This window comes from Tuber melanosporum (assembly GCF_000151645.1).
Source record: "Tuber melanosporum whole genome shotgun sequence assembly, scaffold_63, strain Mel28".
NCBI lineage: Eukaryota > Fungi > Ascomycota > Pezizomycetes > Pezizales > Tuberaceae > Tuber > Tuber melanosporum.
The window spans coordinates 105870-119591 of NW_003299110.1; the positions used below are offsets into that span (position 1 = coordinate 105870).

The window sequence follows — 13722 nt, forward strand, 5'->3', positions numbered from 1 at the left end:
CCTTCCAAGCAATCGGCAGGGGTTCGATTCCCTTCTGGCGCATCACCTTCTGATGCTTTTGTGGTCGCGGAGAAGTTTCTCTCTTTTTCTTTCGCGGTTGGGAGTTTGGTTGATTAAGTTGGGGGGAGTGGATCATCGAGGGGGTGGGTGGTGTGGATATTTTTCATTACCAGCATTCCGAGCACATCTCACAGTGCTGGTAAGCAACCGCTACTACCGGTATGTCACACCAAATATCTCTACACTTCAATCCGCTAAACCATCTATATTCACTCTAAAAAGCTACTCTAGATGCCACCGAAAAATAAAAGAGGCACGGCACTCAGATAAACCTACAACTTCTCTGCAGACGTGTACCCCTTCGCCTTCAACCAAGCCTTGACATCATCAGCGTCCCTCTTGACCCAAGCAGCCTTAGCACGGATTCCGTCCAGACTCTGAGCCAAGCTCCTATCAAATCCCTTCTGACTCTTGTCCTCGAAGAACTTCTCGATATTTGCGATGGACTCCTCGGAAGTGAAGCCTCCTGTGCAGGTGCTGACGACGCCTCCGAGCATGGAGAGGCCAGGTGGAAGCTTCTTGACGAGGGTGTCCCAATTCTTTTGTGTCCAGGCCCAAAGAGCCTCCGTGCCAGCGGCATGGGCGCGGAGACCGCTAATCGGTTGGTAGATCTAGATGTGTTAGTAGGTGAGCGGAGAGTGTGGAGTATAGATTACTTACGTCTTGCTCCTTGACTTCGCCATTGAGACAGATATCAAGGGTCTTTTGAATATTTTCTGCGTTCTCGGAGCGGCCAAGGGCGCGGAGGGCTCCATTGCGCTGATCGCTAGTACGGCCATTCAGATATACGTTGTGGATTATGTCCCACTATTACAACCAGGTAAGCATATGCGGCGCCATTTGCCGGGGCGGGTACAACAAACCTCCTTCTCGCCATCATTGTCACCATGCTGCAATACGATATGGTAAACTGGAGTGCGGATGTTGGGGTTAATAGCATCAACATCACCATCAGCAAATTTCTTGAACATCTCCTTCGCGGCAGCAACGACCTCCTCGTCACCGCCATATCCGGCCTGACCAAAAGTCAACGCTTTGAGCTGTTGGAGGATATCGCTGTCCTCAGGCTTGAAATCCCAGCCGATTTCGTGGGCAATTGGTGCAAAGAGGTCTTTCTGGAGCCCCCTGAATCCTTTGAAGACTTCCTTGGGCTCGAAAAGCCAGGCAGCCTTGATGTTACCAATTCTAGAGGCAACCTCGGACCAGACAATGTACTCCTTCTCGTTCTTGAGGCCAACAAGGAGATCCAATAGGCCGGAAGTCTTCTGGTATCCGCTCGTAGCAAGGGCTCCGGCATCCCCGAGTAAACCTGCGCGATCCTCTACAGAAAGAAGGTCGGCAGCCTGGCCAAGCTTCGCAAGGCGTTCTGGAGGGTACAGAGTACGGTAGACACCGGTATGATTGGCATTGAGCTTGTAGAATTCCGGGTCGTCAAGCTCGATCGTGGTATCCCTAGTCTTGAAGGTAAGATTATCGGCGATGCCGCTCTTAGTGCGGAGACCCAAGAAGATGGGCCATAGTGTCTCGTCTTCCTCGGGCTTGACATCTGCGGTTCTGAGGTAGCGGTTTTGGGTCAAGTGAAGCTTGCTACCCTGCTCCTCGACAGTAATGACGGGGTAGCCAATCTTCTTGGTCCAAGTCGCCATATCGCTCTCGACATGTTTTCCGCTAGCATCACTGAGAGCTGCCCACAAATCACCAGTCTTATACAATTAGCCTTGGGCGGAAGACGAAATGGGGGGGGAAGCAAACCTGGGTATTTCCATATGCATGCTTCCGCAAGTACCTTCTAACACCTTCTAGGAAAACGTCCTCACCAAGGTAGACCGAAATCATCCTCAATATAGAACTTCCCTTCAAATAAGAAATACTATCGAAAATTTGGTTAATCTCGGAAACCTTCTTTACCGGCACCTCAATGGGATGACTACTCCTCAATCCATCCAATCCCAGAGCCCCCGCGTAACTGTCGGTAACATATGATTCCCAAACCTTCCACTGGGGGTAAAACTTATTCCCAGAGTACCAACTCATCCAGGTAGCAAAACCCTCATTGAGCCACAGTCCTTCCCAGAAGTCCATAGTGACCAAGTTTCCGAACCATTGGTGAGCAAGCTCATGCTGCACGACCTCGGCAATTCTCTGCTTTCGGTCCAACGCAGCGGTCTTCTCGTCATAGAGCAAGTCGACGACTCGGTATGTGACCAAACCCCAGTTCTCCATGGCACCCGCCGAAAAGTCGGGAATGGCAACCATGTCCATCTTTGGTAACGGGTATGGGTAATCGAAGGTTTTGTCGTAAAATTCGAGAGTCTTTGCTGCGAGCTCTGCCGAGAAAAGTCCATGATGTTCCGAACCTGGTGTAGCGTAAACTCGAATGGGGACCCGGAAGTCGTTGTTCTCGACGAACCGCAGATCTCCGACGATGAATGCGAGAAGCTGGAAGTTAAATCAATTGTAAGCGAGTGTGGTACTAGGGGGATGTATGGGGGGTAGTCACGTAGGTGGACATCTTGGGGCTTCTGTTGAAGGAAACGGATTTCTTTCCATTGTCGAGTTCCTTCTCCTCCTTGACGTCCATGTTTGATAGGGCGGTTAGGTTCTTGTCACAAATCAAGGTGACATCCCAGGTAGCTTTGAGATCCGGTTGGTCGAAACAAGGGAGAGCCTATCGGGATTGGGACTTGTAAGCATCAGGTCCACCAATAAGAGCTATGGGCATCATTGGTTTCACCCTCCGAGCATCGGTAGGCTCCATCTGGGTAGTAGCCATATACTTGATGTTTCCTTCCTCATCCTTATAGGATGAACGGTAGAAACCTGGGATGCCATCAGCTAGGGTCCCGAAGATTAACCATCAAATCAACTCACCAGCCATGTTATCATTGAGAAATCCTTGGAACTTGATGGTAAGGCTAGCCTGGGTATCCTCAGGAATAGTCTCCTCGAAAGTCCAAGTAATAGTTTGGGTTTCCTCGTCATGGCTATCAGTGAACCAATTAGCACCCCCACCACCATGTCGAAAATGAAACGGAGAAAAAAAAATACCTGGAATCGGTAGGACTGTGAGAGCTTCCATTGTATTCCAAAGAGACCTCCTTAATATCAATATCGATAAGGTTGACAGCAACAGTAGTACTATTCTTCACTACCGCCAAACTATTATCACGGCCGTCATTAGCCTACGAACTCTGGGAACATCAACTATCGGGGATCATACTCAATTGTAACAGTCCCGTCATATTTGAACGTCTCAAAGCTCGGCTCGAGCTCAACGGCGTAATGGGTTGGCTTCACATTCCCCGGCAAGACTTCCCTCCCCTGAGTGATATCGACCGAGCCAGAAGAATCATTACCGCAACACATTCTGTGAGCAGAACAGCGTCGGACGAACTGGCGAGAAGTTAACGAAGATGCAACGAGTCTATGTCGACTTTGTAAAGGTGAAGATGAAGTATCAGTAGCAGTAGCAGCAGTCGTAGTAGTAGCAGCAGATGAACGATGTTGAGAGATGGAGCTGTAGTTTCTCAGCCGACTTATAGAGCGGGGGTGCGGGAGACTAGATCGTGTGACCGGGACAGCACGCAGGAAAGCTCTCATTTAGCTGAGAAGGCGAAAGGGGGCGGCACGGAAAGCGAAGGAAGGCAACTCCAGGTCTGAAGCGGGGAAAGGTGGGCTGTGACTAAGGTCTATTGGTATATGGGGGGTGTGTTGGGGGGTGATGTTGGCGAGGTGCGCTTTTCTATGCGGTATGATACAAGTAGATTTACATGCATACGGGATTCGAATCCAATCCTACCGATGCTATCCCACCGTCAGCCTCGGGGCCTCGTTTTTTTTTCCTCTTCCCGTCCATTTTTCGCTACGATAGGAAGGGTCTATACAGAAATTAACCGAGGTCTTAGACACGCCGAACTGAAAAATACATGAAACCTGTGTCGATGGACTTGATAGGTTTGGTGACTTGAGAATCGGATTTCTGGACTGGAGACAGCTTTGCCCTTTCGGAAAATATATTAGCTCCAGTGCGCATGTAGGCCCTAATCATGGACGCGCACTCGGTCTGCCGTTGTTATGCTTTGTCCGATTGGGCGACAGTCAAGAATGGGCACCCCATCGAACCATTAACCTACAGTATCCCTTGGTCCGTCGTTTGCTGCCCAAAAGATCCCGCTCACAAGATATGGGACAAATTACTTGGAGTTCCAAAATTCGGCCTTATTCCCTCATGGTACCGGTAGTGTCCATTCTCTGATAGGTGCTAGACTGGTACGTCTCGGGGTAATAATCAACCATCTCTTGGGCATGGTGATAGACTTCTCGAGTACGGGTATGGTAGGACTCGAATACCGGGAGAAGTTTGCTGTGATAGGACGTTGGAATTCCCCTTCTGGGCTAAGCGACGGGAAAGCACCGCAAACTGCGGTAAGCCTGCAGTTGATTGGGTGCGAAGTGCCCAAAAGGTGGGTCCGTGAAAAGCCGAATGGTGGTGGACGGTTTCATGGCAACCGGTTCAACCCCAGGGCCTGAGGTTACACACACCTCTGGTAATGTATCATAATATTATGATACCGGGCGGTTTTGCTGGTATCATGCCTGTATCCTACTGTACAAGTACAGTACAGTACATTGCGAATACCGGTGTATTCGGGTGGTGCGTGTTTCACTCTCACTGAAATTTTGCATTCTACACGGCTGATCTCCCTAGCTGGAGATGTCTGATCAAAGATAAAAAAAACCACTTATTTCTCCGAGGAAAGGGCTACATCTTTTGGGCTTTCCGTGATCATCTAATTAGAGATCCGCCTTTAGCATTTCATGAGTCCCCGTTTGAGGCGCTTTGGGCTAGACAAAGTACTGGGAGTGCCGGTATGCCCGGCGTGTTACCCGGAGAGGCAATAACGGTACAGTACAACCTCCAAGCACATTTTCCTTCTCCGGCATTCGAATTTTTGCGATGGGGGTGTGGCGGGTCACTCCCACTAGGCAGGTAGGGCCGAGGAGGAGGAGGAGTGTGAAGTACAATTTTTTTACGGTCCTCGATGAGACTGAATTTGGTGCTATATTGAGAAACGTCCTCAAGAGATTTCGAGTACTGATGGCGGGCGGTGACCGTGTTTTGTAATCCTATCTGATTACAGTCATGTTGCATCTAGCAGTGGATGGCCTCCGCGGGGCTGTTGCTCGGCCAGTCCGCCAGGGTATCTAATGTCTTCACCCCTGGAGTACGAGTACAGTATGATAGAGTGGTTGTTTACAAGCTAGGCTTAAATATTTTCCGGCGTTCGAAGCGCATGTGATACTATGTGAAAGAGGTTTATTGCTTGACAAATGATGACGGTGAGTGGAGACTCCCCGTTTAGGTTATTTTCTGCGCATAAGTGAGCCCGCCAGGTTCTCCTCCATACCGGCATGAGTGAGAATTTTGCACCTTTATAAGTATCATGTCACCAAGCCCGTCCCGGATAAGGGAATAGCCCGTGCAGGCTATTTTCCACGCAATATTTTGAAACGGTCAAAGTCGATTGTTGGCTGTTGCTACCATATCCCCCGAAAAGGAATATGGTTTCTTCCATTATGGCAGTTGGGTTTTGTTTACCATATGATACCAGGTAACATGTCACCTCGATAGGGTCATTTCTCGGCCTTTTGATATCAAGCATAGTATCTACCTAGCTCTAACCTTTTTTTCCAGGATCGTCGATATTTCCCAATAAGCCATCTCATAGACTACGGAGATGGTGGAAGAATCTGTGTGGTCCTTGTCAGCGTCTGAGACACATGTTGATAGCAACTTCTGTCAATTGCTACAGATCCGCAGATGTGCCCACCTCAGGCCGTGGCTATTGTTAGCTACCGGTGCATGATCGCATCCTGGCACCTGCGGCCATCACCACTGAAGACTGCGGGTATGATACTGGTACTGAGGGGAGACCTTAGTCATCTCTATCTTAAACACTAACAGAGGCGGATGGCATAAAATTTTCCACCATCCCAGCAGCCCGGGAGATATCATAACGGGGCTACAGGTATTTGGGCCCAGGATTGCTCGGGGTTATTATCTCTGCGGAGTTTCGGCGGATACGCACGATACCAGGATAATATATATTGATTGAAATGCACAGATATGATCGTGCATTGTGTAGCCTGGCACGGCCAATATCCGCATTCATCTGAGATAGCTAGCATAAGAGCATTCAGATAAGGTGTGGTGCAATTGGCGAGTGAGAGTAAACCCTTTTTAGAAGCACTTTCCCTCAAAAAAGCGAACCGCTAAATCTTTGGTACTTGAGCACGGTGGAATCAGGGACGAAATCAGGACCGGTCGCTCCTACCATACAGCCTGCAGCGAGCTTGGCATCTACTCGAGTATGATAAGTTACGAGTATCATAAGTTACAGCTTGGTGATCTGATATAAACTGAGAAACTGGAAGATGAGACATCCACACCTCCGTCTCCCCTATCCTTCCTGTGATTGAGATTTCTTTCCTATCGTACCGGTATTTGGGGAAGGGGGGCTCTTGTGCAGTGCGTTTCGTCCGGCTACCGGTATTGTGGCATACTTTATTTGACTGCTCTTGCACCATCCCCCAGTTAATGCGACACATACCGGTATTTGTATCTCTCCGCTCTCTTTGACAAAAAACGTTTCTGCAGATACACGGTCAGGCCAATGCGCTTACCGCACCCGTGGACTCATAGCTCAGAGATTCGTACTCGGATATGAATGTGGCCCGGGCCTGACCATTCTATCCCCATGGGGAAAATACGGTACGTAGAAGGATGGATGGGTTTAGTATGGAGTTTGCTCAAACAGGCAAGAATCTTTGACACCTCTAATCCCCTGGCCGTCCACATCCATACCCGAGTATCATACCGGCGATTCTCGCTCGGGGTGCCCTGAATTCGACTTCATTTCAGAAAAATTTGGTTTGTGAAGAAAGGGCCGGAAGGCTTCACCATATTGTTCTCACCAACCAATTGCCCTTGTTACTAAATCACCCCTACCTCTATTGAAATTTCCGGTTTCGTTTGATGTATATTTCATTAATTTATTAAAAATTGATTGCAGCATCTTGTTTTGCTATCGATTTATTGGATTGCATCGAGTATATAGGAAGACCTAGTTTGTTGTCGGTCCCAGAAATTGCTCTTTTTTAGCCTCAACTTATGATACTTGCAAATGAACACAACCAGCAAAATGCTTTTCTCTGCTGGCGCTCCGTCACGAAGCGCACGAACCATACGTGTGTTGTTAGTTCCCTCACAGGTGATCCCCGACTGACCAATATGAGTAGTATCTGAGACAGATGACAAGCACACTGTACTGTACAGTACAAATTGCGCACTATGTCGGCGGATAATTAGTAAACCCGAAACCCGGACACAGGATCAGCACCAATTATCAGGTCTAGAGACCCATCTAGAAGACATGACGGGAACAACAACAAGCCCCTTCCTTCCCTCCCAGCTTAGTTCCCAAGGTATTTGTTGTCGAATAGGGACTTCACACTTCACAAATCGCCGTCGGGTAAGGAGGAGCAACAATAAGAAACCAGTCCTGCCAATACTGTAGTAGGAAGTCAGCACCCAAGATCCAAGTCACCATTCGACGTCTCGTCCCGACAAGCCCTGTGAGGGTACTGTACTGTAATGTAAGCCTCTACTCCCAACCGCTTACTTATTGCGGTCCTCGCTCCTATGGTTCTCGAATCATTGCGTAATGGCATTGAAGCTCCGCTGAATTAGTCGTATCAATGACATGGGGGGGGGGAAGGGTGATATCGCTAACTTGGAAATCCTCCCCGCGGAACCACCAGATTTCTGTAAAGTCTACTCGTACAGGCCTTGTGATACTGCGTAGGGGGTAGAAGAATGTGTGGTGGCGAACGTAGCCAACAGGATACTACATCTATTTGTTTGATAGCTGGGGCTTCGCCGTACTTCTTCTTACATCCGAGTACGGTGCAGACCGTCACCTATTTTGGCTTCTGAATAGACGTGAAGGGATGTATGGAGACGTTCCTACTCAATAAACCCCCCCCCCCAATCATGAGGTGGTTAGGTGGGAGCCCGACACTAAGGGACACTGCCGGAAGCCCGCGAGAGAAAGTGCATCTTGAGGGGGTCAATGAGGGTTTATTGCCGGGATCACCATCGGGCAGGATGAACAGTGATGGCCCTAGTAAATTACTACTTCACTATGATACGAGATTAAGGGGACAAGAAGCAAATGCAGTGGAATCCGCAGCTTCAAATAAGTACTCCAGTATACAACTTCCTCTATCGTCATGAATCTAATCTGGAATCTAATCACCCGGACATCGAGTCTGAACCCGCGTCTATACATATACAACCCATTCCCTCCCAAAATTTAACATTCCACACCTAATCCTCCCCTTCCCCACCTTCCATTTTCAAAAGTCTTCCTTCCCCCCCAGCCTCGCCGTAACCCCAATCCCCATCTCTCTCCCCTCCATATCCCACACCCTTTCTACGGGAACAACCTGCATACCAACTGCTTCGCCCACGCACTCCATCCATGCCACGTCAAACTCCCCTACGGACGCCACCCCAGCCGACAGATACACAGTAGCATTCCCCACTTCCATCTGCTCTACGCCAATCCTTTTTTTAATTTCGATAGCCAGCGCGCCGGGTGATGAGGGGGGTAGACAGAACGTCTGTAGTCCACCAGCAGGGGAGTATGGGGCGTTGGGACCATATGTTGTGCTTTGGGAAGTTACATGTAAGCGTGGAAGGGAAGAGGAGGGTGGGGAGAGGCTTGAGTTATAAGCAGTTTGTAACCTGTGTAGCCAGGGCCCGTCTATTGCTGTACCGACCCATTCGGAGGTTGAAGAGCGGGGCAGGGAGGAGGTTTGGGCTATTATCAGGGGGAGTGTAACCCCCCCCCCTTCCTCCTCCTCCTCCTCATCATCGTCATCACCCCGTTCCATTCTAGGGGATGATTGAGAAATGGATGACCAAAGCCCCTTCCACCCAACCTCTCCCCTCCACCCTTTCCAGGCTCCCTTCCATGCTTCAGCCACGGGACCAACAACCTCACACCTGGTGACAAACACAACACAGCCTAAAAACCCTGTCACCTCCGCAGCCCTCGCTACCCTCCACATATGCTGCAATCCCAGCACAGCCTGATTCACTACCTCTTCTCTCGTTTCTGCATTATTGAGCAGCTCCATACTAGCTGGCACCAGCGGGATCATCCCTGCCAGCGAGGTCCATCCCCTGGAGGAAGTGATGGACTGTGAATAAGGACCTATGTTCGCTGGTGCCCAGTATGACCTACTCTGGACGTGTAGTCCCCGACGTAGCGGGAATGGAGGGAGGGGGAGGTCAACTGTTACGCTTAGTATTATGTTCACGCCTAGCGGGAGGAGGTCGCCAACAGAGATGCAGATTCGGGAGGGGGGGAGGGGAGTTGTGAAGTAGGTGGAGTAGGTGGAGTTGATTGAGGGGAAGTGGGACATCTGCCGGAGGAGGAGGGTGCAGGTTGTAATGTGTTTGAAGGAGGTGCCGTGCGCGGCGAGGTGGGTGGAGAGAGTTTGGAGGAGGGAGGAAGTTTCGGCTGTAATGCTTTGCTGGGTAGAGGGGGAGGGGGGTGGGGAAGTGAGGTTGTTTATGAAGAGGGTTTGGGAGAAGATTGACACTGAAGGTTTTGGGGGTGAGTTGAGACGGGGGGAAGGGAGTAAAGAGGAAGGAGGATGTGGGGAGAGGGGTGTTTCTGGGAGTGTAGAAATGATAGTTTTAAGAATTTTTTCAAATTCCGTATCCCAGATATTTGGTATCCGTAGATCTTTTACCCAACCCCCTTGCTGTGCTTCCTCCTCCACCTCCTCTCCCAGCACAAAGTTAGCCTTCGTAATTTTCAAATGCCCAACCCCACCTCCGGTACTAACAACCTCCCTCCCCTCCTCTGGGACTTCAATCCTCCCTCTCCACCCGGGCCCTTGGACGACCACAGTCTCATACTCCCCTCCCTCCCCCGCAACATGAACCCCCCATTTCCTCTCCAACCCATCCAACATCTTCCTTCTCCGCGCGTTAGTCACGTTCTCCCACAGCCACTCTTCAGGATCGAGTCCCACCGCTGCGACCTTGACAATCCTAGCATCCAGCCCCACGGCTTCCATATCTGCTAATATCTCAGCCTGCTCCCGCTGCCATAGGTAAGACAACGAGATCAGACCCAGGCGCTCGCAGACACTTTCTACCCGAGTCCTTTGGTAAGTGGACAGTATCGCCCCTGTGCAAACCGCTTTCACACCCGGGTGCTGGGTGATGATGTGTTCTAGCAAGGGCACCAAATCTTCCGTTTCGTCTCCGCGCTCGCCGGAGTGTGCATACGAGAGGTTTTGGTCAATGGATGTGCCGGTTATGGCCCCCCTGTACAGAGGAATTTTGAGGGCATGTGGGTATAGTGAGAGCACGGTGTGGCCGACGGTTTGGTACATGAAGCTGTCAAGTTCATCTTTTGTTCCTGGGGTGCTGGGAAGCAGGGTTAGAGGGGTGGTGCTGGGGAGGTGAGTGGTTATGGGGTCGGAAGCAGTGGTGGGTGGGCGGAGGTTTGCAAGAGCTACTATTTTGTGCCCATTTGCGATTGCGTGGAGGAGGGAGAAGAAGGAGTCCTTGCCGCCAGATATTAGGGCTATTACTTCCATTGCATTTATTTGGTTTGCCGGAGTATACCGATAGTGGTGGCGGTCGTAGTCGTAGTAGTCGCAGCCGTAGTGGGGGGGGAGGGAAGGTATCGCGCAGGATCTTGCGGGGCACGGGTCAGCTTGGGCTCGTGTTTCAACGAACATGTAAAACATATCAATGCAGGGCTTGGAAAACAATATTCAATTTAAATTCAAACGCACTTGTAAGACTCTTATGATAGGCACGACACGATATGTTCCCATACAATTATGGCCAGCATCCCATGAAAAGAAATGAAAGCCTCAAACAGACGGGGTTTAATCTTGCATGGGGTCTAATTCCCTCGTGAAAACCATTGGTCTTTACGAGGAGTCTTTCCAAATCGCTATGTAGCATTTAAAACATTTTGAAAAGATTTCCTGCGTTGTATTTTCTTCTTCTTTTTGCTTGTAAAGGAAGAGGAACTGCTTACATTGAGGGTTGAGTTTATTGGATCACGTGGCAATAAGACATAATGTGATAGGAGTGGTGTATAAATTATCGAAAAAAGGAGATGGACAGTATGATAGAAAACAAGATGATGCCACAGGAGAAGGGAAAAGTGATTTCAAGATGTGTTGTCTGGTTGGAAATCTTGGCATCACGTGAGGTTTCGGGTCAAAAAATGCCAGTCACATTAGCCAAGACTTGCCCTTCCCACACCCACAGTTGGGAGTTTTGCCTTGGCCCAATAATCCTCGACCCACTGTTTCTAGTCAACCGACAACTCTAATACAACAGCATCAACCATTCCCTAGACGACCAACGACAGAGCTTTCGACGCTTCCTTCCATACACGGTTCGTTAATCCTACACTAGGTACGAATGGATTTGGCGGTTCTTTTCCAATCTTTCTTCCGGTGGGGGAGAGGAGCCTGTGAGGGGATATTGATAGTCTGTGGTTATGGACTTATCTCCAATTTCTCAATCATGCTCCCTTCCTACTGCTCCCCTCCTGACCACACTCTTCATCCTAATACTAGTGCTAACTACTCAACAGTCTAGACAGCAGCCATGGGTATTTCCAGGGATTCCCGCCACAAGCGCTCCGCTACCGGAGCAAAGCGCGCAACCTACCGCAAGAAGCGTGCCTTCGAACTCGGCCGCCAATCCGCCAGCACTCGTATTGGAACTAAGCGTGAGTCTACCTGACTTTCCGCGTAACCCCTTCTTCGGAAGGAGAGCCCCGCTCTTTTTAGAGTGGGTGGCTTTATCACTCGACCGGTTTTTCAACAGAGCGGATAGAGAGCTGATCATGGTCGAAAATTGTTAGGCATTCACCTTGTCCGTACTCGTGGTGGAAACCGCAAGTTCCGTGCGATCCGCTTGGAGGCTGGAAACTTCTCCTGGGGTTCTGAGGGTATTAGCAAGAAGACCCGTGTCATTGGTGTCGTTTTCCATCCTTCCAACAACGAGTTGGTTCGTACCAACACCTTGACCAAGTCCGCCATTGTTCAGATTGATGCTGCGCCTTTCCGACAATGGCAATTACCCCTTAATTTGCAGATTGTGCTACAAGATGATATTAATATATGTTGCAGGTACGAGGCGCATTACGGTCTTCCTCTAGGAAAGAAGCGCGGTGCGGCCGCTAAGGCTGAGGCCGCTGAGACCGCCCCCACCACCAAGTCCAAGTCCGTCCAGCGCAAACTCGCCGCCCGTGCTCCAACCGCCAAGGTCGAGAATGCCCTCGAGACCCAATTTGCCGCTGGTCGTCTATACGCCGCTATCTCTTCCCGCCCTGGTCAGTCCGGTCGTGCAGATGGGTACATTCTTGAGGGAGAAGAGCTCGCCTTCTACCAGAAGCAGTTGAAAAAGTAGATAATTTTCTTCTCGTATTCGGGCTGGAGGCGGTTTTGTGCATAATGGGATTGGGAATTAAAAAAGTACCCCCTACGGTTAGGCAACGGATTCGTCTGTTTTCTTCTATCAATGTTCAAGATCTTAAACGGTTGAATCCGTGATTATGGCTTTCTTTTGAAATATGGGGATTATCGCGGACCAATTACGGCAATCTCGGGTGATACAGTGTAATGTATTGAAGGCTCCACAGCACCCTCAAGGGCAACACCTAATTGCGAGTGCTTCTTTCTCCACCCAGTCCTCGTTCGAGTAGTCCACGTTAGCAGCAATACAAATACAAACAATCCATAACTTGGAGACTTACACCATGGATTGTTATGCGCGCACCCAAAGACCAAGAAAGTCAGAGTCTCTGACTTGACATTTGCCAACCACAAACCAAGTCAAGATTTTAACAACCCGGGCCATAATACATGATAACTAACTTACATCCCACGGAGACCCCCACACTTAACAAAGCAAACTAGCAGCCAATAGAGGGACTCCAAGGACGTAGTACAATATACTCGAGTAACCCTGGAGCTACACATCCACTATTAAGAATAGTTTTATCTAAATGAACACATTCCTCTAATCCTCCGGTGCTCTAGAAGATTCTAAGCACCTCCTGCATAAATTCACCATATCTCTGGTAACCCGCTCTAGATCCGTTCTTCTCTGGTGACATGTGTAGAGTGTTAGTAAATTACCCTATTCTACGCTTCTATGAACAATAGGTACTGTACTCGAGTACGGTATAATGTATACCGACATGATAAGTCCTTAGACGAACTTAAGCAGCACGGTGAGCAAGCCCGGGCTTATACCTGCAGGCTGTATCGCGACTCGAAGGAGACAGTAGGGTCACGATGAGTTGCCGTCGAGAGCACATGTGCTGTACTGTATCCTACGGTACGACACTCGAGTAGTCGCGACGCTCCCTGCCCATACCCTCTCCAAACCCCCTTCTATAATCTCAATATATCATGAGCCACCCATATTCACATCTCCCACCTTCCTCCCTCCACACTCCACACCAACAGCCCTCACCCTTCCTCCTCTTCTTTCTCCTCCTCGGGAGAAACAACCCCATAAACAACCCTCACCCAAAGACTACA

General features: G+C 49.6%; 3 protein-coding genes; 1 reads left to right on the forward strand and 2 right to left on the reverse strand.

Annotated features, from left to right (window-relative positions):
- Positions 1–250: 250 nt before the first annotated feature.
- On the reverse strand, positions 251–3732 carry GSTUM_00009912001 (uncharacterized protein). XM_002840972.2 has 9 exons: positions 3281–3732; positions 3109–3219; positions 2932–3044; positions 2795–2880; positions 2561–2728; positions 1813–2499; positions 924–1763; positions 721–867; positions 251–671 (listed from the first exon to the last, which is right to left on the reverse strand). Exons 1-9 carry the CDS (start codon positions 3424–3426, stop codon positions 333–335), a joined length of 2637 nt encoding a protein of 878 aa, XP_002841018.1. The 5' UTR covers positions 3427–3732; the 3' UTR covers positions 251–332.
- Positions 3733–8478: 4746 nt separating this feature from the next.
- On the reverse strand, positions 8479–11287 carry GSTUM_00009914001 (uncharacterized protein; the record flags this gene model as incomplete). XM_002840973.2 has 1 exon in its annotated part: positions 8479–11287. The coding sequence occupies exon 1, from the start codon at positions 10741–10743 to the stop codon at positions 8479–8481; it is 2265 nt and encodes a 754-aa protein (XP_002841019.1). The 5' UTR covers positions 10744–11287.
- Positions 11288–11483: 196 nt separating this feature from the next.
- On the forward strand, positions 11484–12723 carry GSTUM_00009915001 (40S ribosomal protein S8). XM_002840974.2 has 4 exons: positions 11484–11581; positions 11763–11900; positions 12036–12271; positions 12338–12723. Exons 2-4 carry the CDS (start codon positions 11777–11779, stop codon positions 12581–12583), a joined length of 606 nt encoding a protein of 201 aa, XP_002841020.1. The 5' UTR covers positions 11484–11581; positions 11763–11776; the 3' UTR covers positions 12584–12723.
- The last annotated feature ends 999 nt before the right edge of the window (positions 12724–13722 follow it).